This window comes from Pipra filicauda, unplaced genomic scaffold (genome assembly GCF_003945595.2).
Source record: "Pipra filicauda isolate LSUMZ 115617 unplaced genomic scaffold, ASM394559v2 scaffold70_size2993248_pilon, whole genome shotgun sequence".
In the NCBI taxonomy this organism is placed as follows: Eukaryota; Metazoa; Chordata; class Aves; order Passeriformes; family Pipridae; genus Pipra; species Pipra filicauda.
In genome coordinates this window covers 1,329,076-1,342,281 of record NW_024104876.1, presented here as the reverse complement: position 1 = coordinate 1,342,281, position 13,206 = coordinate 1,329,076, and the positions used below count along the sequence as shown (strand labels likewise).

The 13,206-nt window shown below is 47.8% G+C and overlaps 1 protein-coding gene and 1 long non-coding RNA gene across 2 annotated transcripts in view; one reads left to right on the top strand and one right to left on the bottom strand.

Annotated features, from left to right (window-relative positions):
* SLC24A1 (solute carrier family 24 member 1) overlaps window positions 1–13,206 on the top strand; it is a 14,816-nt gene extending 1,610 nt beyond the window's left edge. Inside the window, exons 2-10 of the mRNA XM_027714786.2 lie at window positions 43–1,108; window positions 2,609–2,671; window positions 3,154–3,262; window positions 8,074–8,160; window positions 9,772–9,872; window positions 10,499–10,702; window positions 11,079–11,168; window positions 12,033–12,199; window positions 12,850–13,206. Of these exons, the coding sequence (XP_027570587.1) occupies window positions 188–1,108; window positions 2,609–2,671; window positions 3,154–3,262; window positions 8,074–8,160; window positions 9,772–9,872; window positions 10,499–10,702; window positions 11,079–11,168; window positions 12,033–12,199; window positions 12,850–13,099 (1,992 nt within the window). The 5' untranslated portion in view covers window positions 43–187 and the 3' untranslated portion in view covers window positions 13,100–13,206. The remainder of the gene's footprint in view (window positions 1–42; window positions 1,109–2,608; window positions 2,672–3,153; window positions 3,263–8,073; window positions 8,161–9,771; window positions 9,873–10,498; window positions 10,703–11,078; window positions 11,169–12,032; window positions 12,200–12,849) is intronic.
* On the bottom strand, window positions 7,659–11,089 carry LOC120324798. The gene is made up of 3 exons (XR_005566393.1): window positions 10,643–11,089; window positions 9,125–9,361; window positions 7,659–7,686 (listed from the first exon to the last, which is right to left on the bottom strand). It is a non-coding gene; the product is annotated as an uncharacterized LOC120324798 (long non-coding RNA).

Genomic DNA, 13,206 nt, shown 5'->3' with positions numbered 1-13,206 from the left:
AGTTGCAGTACTTAATTTTTCACAGCAGATTCTCTTTTGCAGGATTCTGCATCTTGTGCTGTGCAGTTCCACTCCTGATGCTCAAGATCAGCTGGAAGCTCCAATGGTGGCTGTAAATTCGAATTGCTGACCAAGAGAAGTCTCCAGTAGCTGCTGGACACAGCTCTGGATTCTGAACCTTCAGGAAATGCATTTGCCACGGAGGAGGCGGCTACAAAGGAACCGAATCCTTTTCTTTCTTGCCACGGTGTTGGTCCTCTCTCTCTACCAGCTCCAGTTCAGCCCCTCTGCCCTTCCAGCATCACACACAGCCCCCCAACCCACGGACCCTGTCAAAGTGACCTCCAGGGACCCCCCCAGCAACAAGACTGCTGGGAGAGGCAATGCCACAGCACCCAAAATAAGGCACTGTATATATGTGGATGCTGAGCCAGCTGTGCCCGTCACTACTCCAGTGGATACAACCCCACAGCAAGAAAATGCCAGTGAAAGCCACCCAGACAAAAAACCACCCCATGAGTCCAAAGGAGAATATCCCCAGGACCTGTTCAGTGTGGAAGAACGCAGGCAAGGGTGGGTTGTCCTTCACATCTTTGGCATGATGTATGTGTTTGTGGCCTTGGCCATAGTGTGTGATGAGTATTTTGTCCCCGCTTTGGGAGTGATCACAGAGAAGCTGCAGATCTCTGAGGATGTGGCTGGAGCCACCTTCATGGCAGCAGGTGGATCAGCACCAGAACTCTTCACTTCCCTCATAGGTGTCTTCATCTCACACAGTAATGTCGGCATCGGTACCATTGTGGGCTCAGCAGTGTTTAATATCCTCTTCGTCATTGGCACCTGTGCCCTCTTCTCCAGGGAGATACTCCACCTGACATGGTGGCCCTTATTTAGAGACATCTCATTCTACATTGTAGACTTACTGATGCTCATCCTGTTTTTCCTAGACAGTGTCATTGATTGGTGGGAAAGCCTCCTTTTACTGACTGCCTATGCCACATATGTATTCACCATGAAACAGAACGTGTACCTGGAGCAATGGGTGAAGCAGGAGCTGAACAAGAAGCTCAGTGCTGTGCAGGCAGCATCAGCAGAGCATGTGAGAAAGGTTGGTGTCCTTGGAGTTCAGAGGGCAAGTTGGAAATAATTTGTTCTAGTGTAAACCATAAAGAAAAACCACATCTCCTTCAAAAAACACATATTCAAACCTCGGAACACAGGTACTGGTCAATAATTATGGTTATAAAATGAGGGAAATGCAATCTGGAGAGAGATTCTAAGAAATTAGAGAACATCACTACCATGCAATTACTAAAGGTCTCAGTTGTGGTTGCTCAGCTGCTTTCAAAGACACGTGTGGGATTTTGCTTTCTTGGTTGTTGTAAAAGAGTTTCAAAAAGAACACTTGCAGGAACACAGTCTGGGAACAAGATTGGACAACTCTGTGTTAAACGGGGAAAAGGCTTCTGTCCCAGCCCCTTGTGGCTGAGAGGTGTAGGAGGAAATTCTCTTTTCCATCCCTGCAGCCAGGTGGGACACTGGTGGTGTCACTTGTTACCTGATCTGCAGCACAGGAAGGGGTCTGGCAGCTTTAGCAACCACTACCTGCTCTCCTGGTCAGCATTTGGCAACCAGATCCAAGTGCCCAAACCTAATTCCATGCCCTGACCCCAGCTGGGTGTGCTCAGGGGGATTCTGTGCTCAGGAGGTTTGTGGCTGTAACTCCAGATTTGAGACCTTCCCTCGGTGTCTTTTGAAGGAAGAGCTGACTGCTCACAAAAAGAGTATCTGAAGGTGTCCCCAGAGCCAACCACCCTTTCAGACTTGCAGCTCTGGGCAGGAAGGGTCTCCAGAACACTTGAGCTTTGCCATCTTGAGTGTGCCAGCCCGCTCCTTCCTCCTCTGTCCCTCCTCAGCTCTCCCACAGCCCCTTTGTTCTCCTGACCTGTGCTACTGCAGCTGTTGAGCAGAGACCACCTGGTTTCAGACTCTCCTCTGGCATTGCAGGCTTTGCTGGTCAGTTGTGTGTCCCTGGCACTCTAACATGCTCTGCCTTCTGGTCCTGGCGCTCCACATCATTTAAGGGAAGGGAGGAAGGGGGGTGAGGGTGGTTGAAGTGGTGCAGAATCGAGAAACTGCTTCTCTTTCCTTCCCCTGGTCTGATGTTCACCCAGTGCCCATAGCTGGGAGTCCTGACAGCTCCTGTGCTACATTCCAGTGGGGTACATGTCCAAGATCCTGCAGTGACACCCATCACTGTGGACATCAATCACCACAAATTGAATCCAACCCTGCACTTGGAGCTGACAGAAAACTCTCACTAATGCAGAGCAGCATGACAGAGCTGCTGGACCTATCCCTTGGGAGAAATAAATTACAGAAATTATAAATGTTGGAAAGTAATGCTAATCACTGTGAAAAAAAAATACCCCTTTGCACTTTCACTCTGCTGGAATTTGAGGAAGGCTCTTTCAGTAGCATCCATGCAAGTCATTGGTGTCAGCTGTCCCACCTCCTCGCAGAGAGCAGCCTGAGGGATCATTAGATCCTAAAAAAGCAGGTGAAGCAGCAGAAGGGATCAGTCATTTTCATTCTTTGTTGCTTGTAGAAAAGCACTGGGGCAGCTGCAGATGATGGAACAAAGAAGCCACCAGATGTGAGGAAGCTGCAGGTAGGTCTAAGCAACTTCACAGGGATCTGAAGTCATTGCATTTTGAACCCCTCCCCATGTCAGGTCATGAATAAAAGTGTCAAATTCTGTGGCAAAAAGCCTGGACAAAGCCTGTCTCATATCAGGCACAATGCTCACACCTTGTTAAGGGGACACCTGGCTCAGTCCTGTCCTCAAAGGGCTTTTTATAAAAACCAGGAGACAGCTCAGGCTTCCCCAGTGGATTTGACCAGCAGAGTGCTATTCATCCTCTGCTTTGAACAGGCATACAGAAATTCAGAAAGTGATTTTCCTTACCTGGTTTTGTGGCTAATTTTCCTCCTGGGTTCCCAGAGCAGAGGTTGGCAGGGTCAGTCCTCCCCCACAGCAAACACTGCACAGCTCACTCCTCCCCTGCTGGTTAAATTGCTGCCCCTTTGTCTGCCCATGGCTGGCCAGTGGAGGAGGGAACTGGGATTGACTGGGATTGTGCCTTTCCACAGCCTGGGCCAGCCCTGCAACGGGGCAGCAGCTCGGCCTCCCTGCACAACTCCCAGATGCGCGGCACCATCTTCCAGCTCATGATCCACACCCTGGACCCCCTGGCAGAAGGTGAGTGGATGCTCCACATTGGAGGGACTTGGGTTTGCTGCCCTGGGTGCAGAGTGGTTTAACTGGGAACACAGGCTGTGTGTGTCAGTGTTTTGGGGTCAGCAACTCACCCCTGGAACGCAGCTCTGCGTGTCACAGGCGGTGTCAGGAGCTCTGTCTCTTCTGATCCAGTGCTGAGAGGACAAACACCTCATGCTTTGGTCCTGCCACATCTGCTTTGCCTGTGCCAAGCTGGTCACTGCTGTGGTGGCAGCTGCTGCTGGGGTCCCTGGAAGTGGTGACAGTCACTGCTGTCCCCCATCTCTGCTCTCTCTGACTTCAGGGGCAGCAAACATGAGTCGCGTCTTCCTTCCTCTTCTTAGCTCAGACCTCACCCCAGCCCTGAAACAGCAGCACAAAAAGAGGTTAAAACCCTTGAAGAATTATCATTTTGACAGTGATTAATATCCCAGCTGAGATTTAAATCACAAAATGAGCTCCAATTACGATGGTTAGGCCAATTCTATGTGGTTTAAACCGACACTGAGCACCTCTAAAAGCCCCCCTGCACTGCTGTGGTACCATCACTTCCATGGCAAAGTGTGTTCTCAGCACAGTGCAGGCAATGGGCAGCTCCCCAGGGCCAGAGAAAGATCAGTTCAGGTCCAAGACTCTTTTAAACTGCCCAGGATGCAGAGAAGCCTCATCTCCAGACAGAGCCAGGGTCTTTGTACACAGACTTTTAACATGCTGCTTTGTATTAAACTTTAATTCGACCCCACTGTGGAGGTTCATTTTTCAAGAAATAGTGAAACACATAAAAAAAGAGTTTTTTAGATTTTCTTCCCTAGCTCAGCTCATGCCCCACCCCTCCACTGCCCTACTTGTTCTTAAGAGATTACCTGCTGTCCATTCAAAGAGAGAAGGAAGCTAAGCAGATCAACACCTCTCTCCTGGCTCTCATAGAGGTTACAAAAAGGACTATCCAGATCAAAATCCCAGCTGCACAAACTGATCAAGGGAACAGAGGAGGTTGGGTGAGGACAGCAAGGCAGAGAAGTGTGTCTGCTTTGACAGTCTGGGGAAGGGACCCAAACCTGTTAGGCAGCCTAACAACTCATCACAGTTTGCCCTACTGCCCTTGCCTCCTCTTCCCCCAAGAGGTGTTATCAACAGAACCAGGATAATGCCAAAACCTTCCAAGAGGACATGCCATTGCCTTGAGCATCAAAAAGTGCCAGACTGAGGGGCTGCTGCCACTCAGAGACTCCCCCCAGCACCTTCTCATCCTTCCCACACCTCCAGATGTCTCTGTGCAGCATCTCCCACCCCAGGTCAGCACACACTTGGCTTTCTGGTCCAGGCCAGTGCCCTGGGGAAACCCTGGGACCTCAGCAGGAGTTGCAAGATGAGGCCAAGGACAGTTCCAGCCAGTTCAGCCCAGAATAGGCTGCTGGGAGGTTTCCATGCAGTTGTAAAAGCCACTGTCCCTGCTAAAGAGGCTGCTATTCCAAGGACTATATTGAATAAACAGGATTGGGGGTGGGGGGCAGTTTGGATCTTCTCTGAAAGAGAACTTCCCTGCTCATTCCACAGAACCATTTAGGTTGTAAAAGCCTTCCAAGAGTCCAACTGCTCCCCCAGCACTCTCCCACTCTGTTCTTAAGTGCCCCATCTACATACCTTTTAAATCCTCCAGGGATGGGGAATCCACCACTGGTCTGACAGCCTGTGCCAGGGCTGGACAACCCTTTCCATGAAGAAATTTTTCCTGCTATCCAACCTAAGCCTGCCCCAGCAGCCAGGCACGGTGTGAGTTACTGTCTGTGCAGCAGCCACTAGATGGGAGTGTGAGCACGTGTACTTCAGTCTGATACAAAGGGATGCAAGGATGGGCTACAACAGTCTCTCCAGAAGGTTATTCTTTTTAACGAGGAATTTCTAGCAACTTTATTCTTTCCCCCACTTTCTCTGGAAGCGTGCAGAAGCAGAGCATGAGATCTTTTCAGGATTTTCCCCACTGACACCAGAGGGAACTGTGGGGGAATGAAAAGAAAAAGGATTTTGGAAATACTCAGGAACCCTCTGCTGAACCTCCAGTCTTACCATCAGATTATCCTTTAAAGTCCAGTCATGCAGGGAAGAAGGCAGAAGCTAACTTTTGTTTTTGAATGAAGAAAAAGGCTCCAGCAGCAGAGCTGCCTGTCCTCAGTATGCCCCAGTTAACAAGCTAATGGTTTTGGAAATTAGACCAGCCCAGAGCAGCAGGCAAGGTTGCAGGCCAGAGCCAAGTGAGGAAGCTGAAGGCAGCTACAGTTTCTCCTTGTTTCCTTAGCATTCCATCACTTGTTAAGGAATCAAGATACAAAGGAGCAAAAGGAATAATGAGTTTGGTTTTTTATTTCCACTTTTAGACAGCAGAATCTCCAAATCCTTCAGGTTCATGCTAAATTGTAAAGAAAAAATCCTTCCTGCTGATCGTGTTGTGAAAGCCAAAGAGTGCATTAAACCCAAGAGCCAAATTCAGGGTAAAAGCTCAGCTGCCACCTGAAGTCCAGCCTGGGTGCTGTCAATCCATAGGACAGGAATCTTCCTGGAGAGCATCTCAGGGCCCCTGGACACAGAGATGTCCTGTGTGATGGGCTCTCAGAGCTGGGGACAGAGCTGCCAGCAGTGGATGCCCCAGGGGACTGAGGGCCCCTGCCCTGCACAGCTAATCCAGCACAGCAAGGACTGAGCTCAGGGACATCCTTCCTGCCCGTGCTGACCTGCAGATCAGCCCAGCTTAGAGCCAGCTCTGCCTCCAGCCTCAGTCCACACAGGAATTGTGTGTCAGAGGAATTAACACCCTCCCAAATGAGGCTGATCTCCTGAGGACTGGAGAGGGGCCTGGGCCTAATCTGTTTGTGCTGACAGAGGGATGCTGAGGGCTCCACTCCCAGCCTGGGCCAGGGCAGGGAGCCCGGAGCTTCAATGTATATAATCTCCCTCAGGCTGAGCCTGACCGCCCTGACCTTGCTGACAGGAGCTTTTGCAGCAGCTTCAGGGACAAGCTGAACAGAAAGATGCATTGCCCAGTGCTTAGAGGGGACTGGGAGCAATGGGTCACCTCTGTGCTGCCCTGCATCCAGGGATGTCCTAGTGCATCAGCTCAGGGGGAAGGAAGCAAAATGCTTCCCATCCCCTCTGGTGAGCTTCAGGATTGACAAGGAGCATGGAAGAGTCAGGCTCTTACATCCCAGCCAGCCTTTCAAAGGAGAAAAAAAAATCATCATTTTGATTAGATATAGGGAAGAAATTCCTCCCTGTGAGGGTGTTGAGGCCCTGGCACAGGTTGTCCAGAGAAGCTGTGGCTGCCCCATCCCTGGAAGTGTCCAAGGCCAGGTTGGCTGGGGCTTGGAGCAACCTGGGATAGTGGAAGATGTCCCTGTTAATGGCAGAGGGTTGGAACAAGGTGATCTTAAGTTCCCTTCCAAACCAAATCATTCTGGGATTCTATCATCATTTCATCTCAGTCCAGTGCTCATTCCAAGGCTCAGTGGAAATTCCAGTTGGTGAAAAATGTTTGTCAGACACTAACAGGAATCTCACCAGAATAGGACTTGTCCCCTGAGGTCTTAATGTCTGAGCTGGACAAAGTTATTGGACATACACCAGAATTTACTGATTTTTGTGAGGTTCAGCTCTGAATCTGATCTGCCCACACAGCTCATGGCCTCAGGCCTGCAATTTTTATTATATCAGTATCACAGTGATGTATAAAGTGGCAGGGCCCTGCCCTTGAGGCAGATGACAACAACACGTTCTGGTTGTGTACTCAACAGCACAGTGGATTAAATCAGTGTGATAAAACTTCCAGAGGAAATGAATTTACAGCCCTGCACACCAGCCAAGCAGAGCGTGGCCAGTTCCTTGTGGCTCCTGTCCATGTGCAAACCCTGCAACCCTCAGCTGAGTTGTGGGGTGGGCAGCTCAACAGAGGGCAGAGAGTAGAGAAAATGGGGCTTTTCTTTGAGCCTGTGTTTTGTCCCGTTTCAGTGAGAGTCAGCACTAAGAGATTTGAGCACAACACTGAATTATGGAGACACACACAGTTTCACAGTTCACTGTAAGCCAGTAATAAAGCAGCTCAGTTGAGCAGAGCAGAACATGGTTCACAGTGGAAGAAGCCCCCAGCAATCCCAGAAATACAGCACTGGACCCTGCACTGGTGAAGATCATCTCCCACACAGCCTGGACACCAGGAATTTAGATCAGTGCCAGCACAGCAGAGCAGACACTTGTGTATACTTAGAGAAATCAATAATTTTCCAGGGAACTGGAACATAAAAGGTTTTTATTTTCCCTTACCATCAGGTCCCCAGGCTGCAGGCAGCACCCTAAGGCCTCTTCCACAGCCACATGGCAGGAGGAAGGTGTCAGTTTTAGTTTGCACATAATCTAGCCTGAAAAAAATCAATAGTCCCTTGAGAACAAGATGATATTGCACTAAAACTCCTCCTCTGTTCTTTCTGCATTTGCTTCCTATGAAGTACAGATACCCTTCTGCACTAATGACCAGGAAAGGATTTCTCTTCCTTCTAGTTCTCTTTAAAATATGATAGTATTAGTTACCTCTCAAATGGCTGGTGTAGTTGCTCTAGCACTAACATTTAAACATGCCAGCCATGATCAACAGCAGCAGCCAAAACCTGGGGGCACAGGCACAACAGCTCACAGGTCAGTGCTGGCCCATGGAAGAGGAAAGGGGCAAGAGCATGGGTGTGTAGGGGGGAGGTAAAGGGGGTTTCACAGCTGACAGTTGCTGATGGACATGTCCTCCTCATCCACAGAAAAATTTAAAGACAGGGTTGACATCCTGAGCAACATGGCCAAGGCCAAGGCAGAGACCTTGGATGGACAAGGCCCACAGCCAGAAGGTGAGTGCAAGAGCCGTCTGCCTGGTTTTGCAGTGCCAGCCCTCACCTTCCCAGCACACAACACCCCAGGGCTGGCACAGAGACACCGGGGTCTGACACAAGGTCCGTGTTATTGCTGTCACAGGTGGCTGCTGTAACAGTGCAGCAGGAAACAGTGGATGTGTGTGGGCAGGAACAGCCATCCCAAAGGAGCCCTCAGTGAGACAGAGACGGGGCAGGGAGTGCTACAAGGATGTAGTGGAAGTGGCCATGGAATGGTGGAGAAGGGAAGTCAGGCAGCACTTGGGTGCTGCTGGTCTTTGGTAGACCCTTCAAACTGAGGTGTTTGTTAAAACAAAGGACCTTCAGTTTAGCTTGGAAATTTGCCAGACTTGCAGAAGAGCATGGAAGGTTCCTGCAGAGGGAATCAGCTGCACTGACTGTTTCTATATCAGTCTAAGGGTCTGTGCATTCTTCCCTTGAATAGATTCACAGAATCATTTGGGTTGGAAGGGACCTTAAAGCCCATCCAGCTCCAACCCTTGCCCTGGGCAGGGACACCTTCCACTAGCTCAGGTTGCTCCAAGTTCATCCAACCTGACCTTGGACATTTGCAGGGATGGAGCAGCCACAGCTTCTCTGGGCAACCTGTGCCAGGGCCTCCCCACCCTCACAGGGAAGAATTCCTTCCCAATATCCCATCTGACCCTGACCTCTGGCAGTTCAGTACTTTTTGGGTTTTCTCTCTCACTGCTGACACAGAGCCTGTCTGAGCTGGCTGTGCTACAACATGGGTTTGTGCTGCCTGGGAAGATGGAGATTTTGAAAAACAGGAAACTTTTGTGTGGAATGTCCCAGCTCTACACAACACAGGGACCTCAGCATCTCACAACACTGGGTCTCACCTGAGTGAGCCTAAACTTGAGAAAAACACTGTTTAAAAAACAATTGCTTGTGTGTGTTACCAACATCTCATTGACTTCACCTGTGCTCTGTGTTGTGCTTGTTTCCACACTATTACACACGAAGGTTTCCGTGTTCCTCTTGGCTACACAGGAACAGCACAGAGGACATTGTAGTTGTTTCCTTGTACGTGTCAGCACTTTGCCATTTGCTTTTGAATCCCCACCAAATGATCAGGGATTAAAGTCTGGCAGCACGTCCAAGTCATTTTTCAGAAGCCTTGAAGAAGCAGCTCCCTGGAGAATGCTCCCATGCTTCACTGGAAAAAAAAAACAAACAAAATACAAAAAAAAAACCAAAAAGAAGCAAGGCTTTACATTCTTTCTGGCTTTTAAGGATGGTTTTAGTAAGATCTTCGGAATCCAGAAAGCAACCAGGAAATACTCATCAGCTGTAGATGAGGTGATTAGCATTTCCCTGTTGTTACACGTGTCTCTTACAGCAGTTCTGGAGAGGAAGTCACAGGAACATCAAGGTCTCATTCTACTCCAGGAGGGTCAGATTCTGCCCCGATTTACTAATCACAACCACAGCAAACCTAGGCAGTCTGACAGGGTTTCACCTGAAATGCCACACGTTTTGGGAGGGAGGTCAGATCTCCCTGCTGACCATGGGGAAGGTGAGCCCCTGACAATTAAACCCAGTGTTCCTTCTTATTGCTTTTTGCAGAAGAGGAGAAGAAGGCCCCAAGCACCATCCAGGTAACTCCTGCCCATGACTCTGAGCCCAGCAAAGCCACACAGAAGGCAGATGCACCACAGAATGGACAGGTATTGAAATCAGGGTCACAGGCAGGAAGTGCTCCCTCCAGGCCGACCTTCACATGTACTTCCCTTCTTCCCTCTCCAGAGCTTTTGGGACAGGATCCAACTGATGTCACTGGCAGCTATATATAGACTGTGCAGTGATTTATTAATATTTGGCTGAAACATTTTGGCTTACAAACACAGATCAGGTCCAAAATATGACACCAACTGATCCTGTATAGTATTTTCCACTCCTCTGAGGCCAGGGGGGTACTCCAGGGCAAGGGAAGATCCCAGTATGTGCCTGTCCTGTGCTCCCCAGTGTACAGTTCTGCTTTGCTCCCCAAATCCCTCCTTCCAGGTGATGTAATTTGGCTGTTCTGATGAGGAAAGGATTTTCAAGGACAGTTTGTGTCAAAACCTCATCTAAAAGGTGGTTCTAGTTAACAGATGCAATTTAGTTGACAATACACAGGTGCTGGGGTAGGATGAGCCTGGATCCTGCCCACAGTAGTGAGATGGGGCCTGTGGGTGCCCCTAGCCCTGTTACAAATCTGAGCTCTGCCCAGGTGAGGCCAGGGGGAATAAATGCAGCTCCTTGGAGGTGTGAAAACATATTGCCTTTTTGATTTTCTTATCCTGATCTACAGCCCTCATCAAGCAGTGACAGCTCAGAAGACAGCAGCTCTGAGAGTGAGGAAGACAGTGATGAGGACAGCACAGATGATGATGATGAAAATGATGAGCCCTTATCTCTGGAATGGCCAGAAACAAGGAAAAAACAAGCCATTTACCTTTTCCTCTTTCCCATTGTCTTTCCTCTCTGGAGCACTCTGCCTGACGTCAGGAACCCTGTAAGAATCTGTCTTCTTTCTGCTACTGGAGTCATTAACTGAGCTATAGATTTCCTCTGGGCAAGAGTCCCCAGCTCCATTTTTCCATGTCTGGAGCCTTTGCATACTTGAAGTGCTTGTTACTGCTGCAGGGGGTGGGACAGGAGGCCCAGCTGCAGTGGAACGTTGTACAGAGACTTAATTTAATAAACCACAAATTCTAGCAACTACAGGTCACCTAATCGAGCTGAAAACCAGAAATACAAATAGAAACCAGGGTCCAAGTTAAAGCAAATCAACTGCAGGGAAGTGTTTCAGGTGAATAGTTTTCACTGGGGATTATTAACTTGCCTGAAACATCTTTTTTTTTTTTTCTTTCCAAACTTGATTTCAACAGGACTCAAAAAAATTCTTTGTCATCACGTTTTTTGGATCCATCCTCTGGATTGCTGTGTTCTCTTACCTCATGGTGTGGTGGGCTCACCAGGTAAGGGGTCTGTGTTCTCTCTGCAAATCACCAGTTCAGAACTAGTAGATGGAGAGAGGCAACAGTGTCACTTGGCATTTTATCTCATGAATTACAGCTGCAGCCCATCACAACAGTAGAAACTTTGTTTTGTTAGAAGTCAAAAGGGAATTTTCTATTTCCTTTTTTTTTTGATTTGACAAAGCTTCATTCTTTTCCAAGAGCTTCCAAGGGAGTTTGTGCATCAGTGAAAGGAAAGTGCAATGAAAGGAAAAGTACTGTCAAGATTTATCTTAATTCTGACTTTTCATTGATGAATGTTTCTGTGCAGAACATAATTATCCATTATCTAATTAAAATTCTAGGAAAATAAAGGGTCTGATTCTGGAAGCTGCTAAATGATCTCAACTCCCTCTGCCCTAATGTTCACCTGGTATTCTGGGAAATACTACTTCCATCTTGTAGAATCACTCCCCCCATTCTGTATTTAGTGATATATTGCACAATATAGCTGATCATGCCATAAATCCAAGGACTGTCATTTCCAAAAGCCCTCAGATCTTGTATAGCTGATGTTAAATCTGGAGAGGGAAAAAGTGGACAACATCCAGCAGAGGTGGACTGAGGACAGCAGAGTTGTGCTGTGGCTGACTTGACCTTGCTCAGTGCTGGCATCACTGTGATCAGATTCCCTGCACTGCAGAGCAAATCCAGGATCAGACCCTGTGAAATTTAACTTTCTAATCCTACAAAGCAGCAAAATGCTCCCATGTTTAGGGGATTCAGATTATTATAACTCCAGTATGGCACAAACCCCAAAACTGCACAGAGCAACTGTAGTCCCTGTTCCAGTGCTAACAGCTCTACCCAATTTGTGTTGATTAGGTTGGGGAAACAATTGGGATATCAGAGGAAATTATGGGTTTGACCATCCTGGCAGCAGGAACATCCATCCCTGACCTCATCACCAGTGTCATCGTGGCACGGAAAGGCTTGGGTGACATGGCTGTGTCCAGCTCTGTGGGCAGCAACATCTTTGATATCACTGTTGGGTGAGTACCAGCTCAGTGCTCAAACATGCATTTCTTCTGAAATACAAAGCTGGTTTTATTCCAAACATACCCATTAATTTAATTTTAGCTGTCTTTAAATGAAGGGCAGCTGGGCAACCAGTTCCTTTAAAAAAAACAAACAAAAAACCCAAGCCCAAACCAAACAACACCCAAACCCAGCCAGGAAAGACAAAGTGTTACAGCTCAGCCCACCATCTTCACTTAATTCTCAATCAACAGAAAATTACCATTTTTTCAAGACAAAAATTCAAGAAATCTTTGGTAAACATCAAAGATTTACAGGCAGGAACAAGATCTGGGCACTCAGAAACATCCAGCTCCTGTGCAGGCAAGGGCAGGATCAGTGCCTGTATCTTCCATCATAAAGCATCAGGACATTTCTTTATTACAGCCCAAGACATTTAATTTATAGGTCCTTTCAGCCTCTTGGATTGCACTATGATAGTGGAAGCATTATCCAAATGCAATTTTGATACAAACAACATCTAGTTTAGATTTATGCTGAGCTACATTGAATGCAATCATGCATTTTTTCCCCCCTGTAAGACTTTGGAAAAATTGCTTAGTTATGATGCAGAAAATGAACTGCCTTAAAACATTTATTTCAATTACTTTTCCTTTACTTGCAGCTTGCCAGTTCCCTGGTTCCTTTTTTCTGTCTTCAATGGCCTCAGCCCCGTGGCAGTGAGCAGCAATGGTTTGTTTTGTGCAATTGTTCTCCTTTTCCTCATGCTCCTGTTTGTGATTATCTCCATCGCTGTCTGTAAATGGAAAATGAACAAAATGCTGGGGCTCACCATGTTTGCTCTTTACTTTGTGTTTCTGATCATCAGTGTGATGTTAGAAGACAAGATAATATCCTGCCCAGTATCTGTATGATGGCTGGACACTTCAAGATGTGTGTGAGGATACAGCAGCATCAGAAGGGGTTTAAGGTAGCAAATGTTCTACTGAAAAAAAAAGAATTGTAACAAACTTACTGAGAA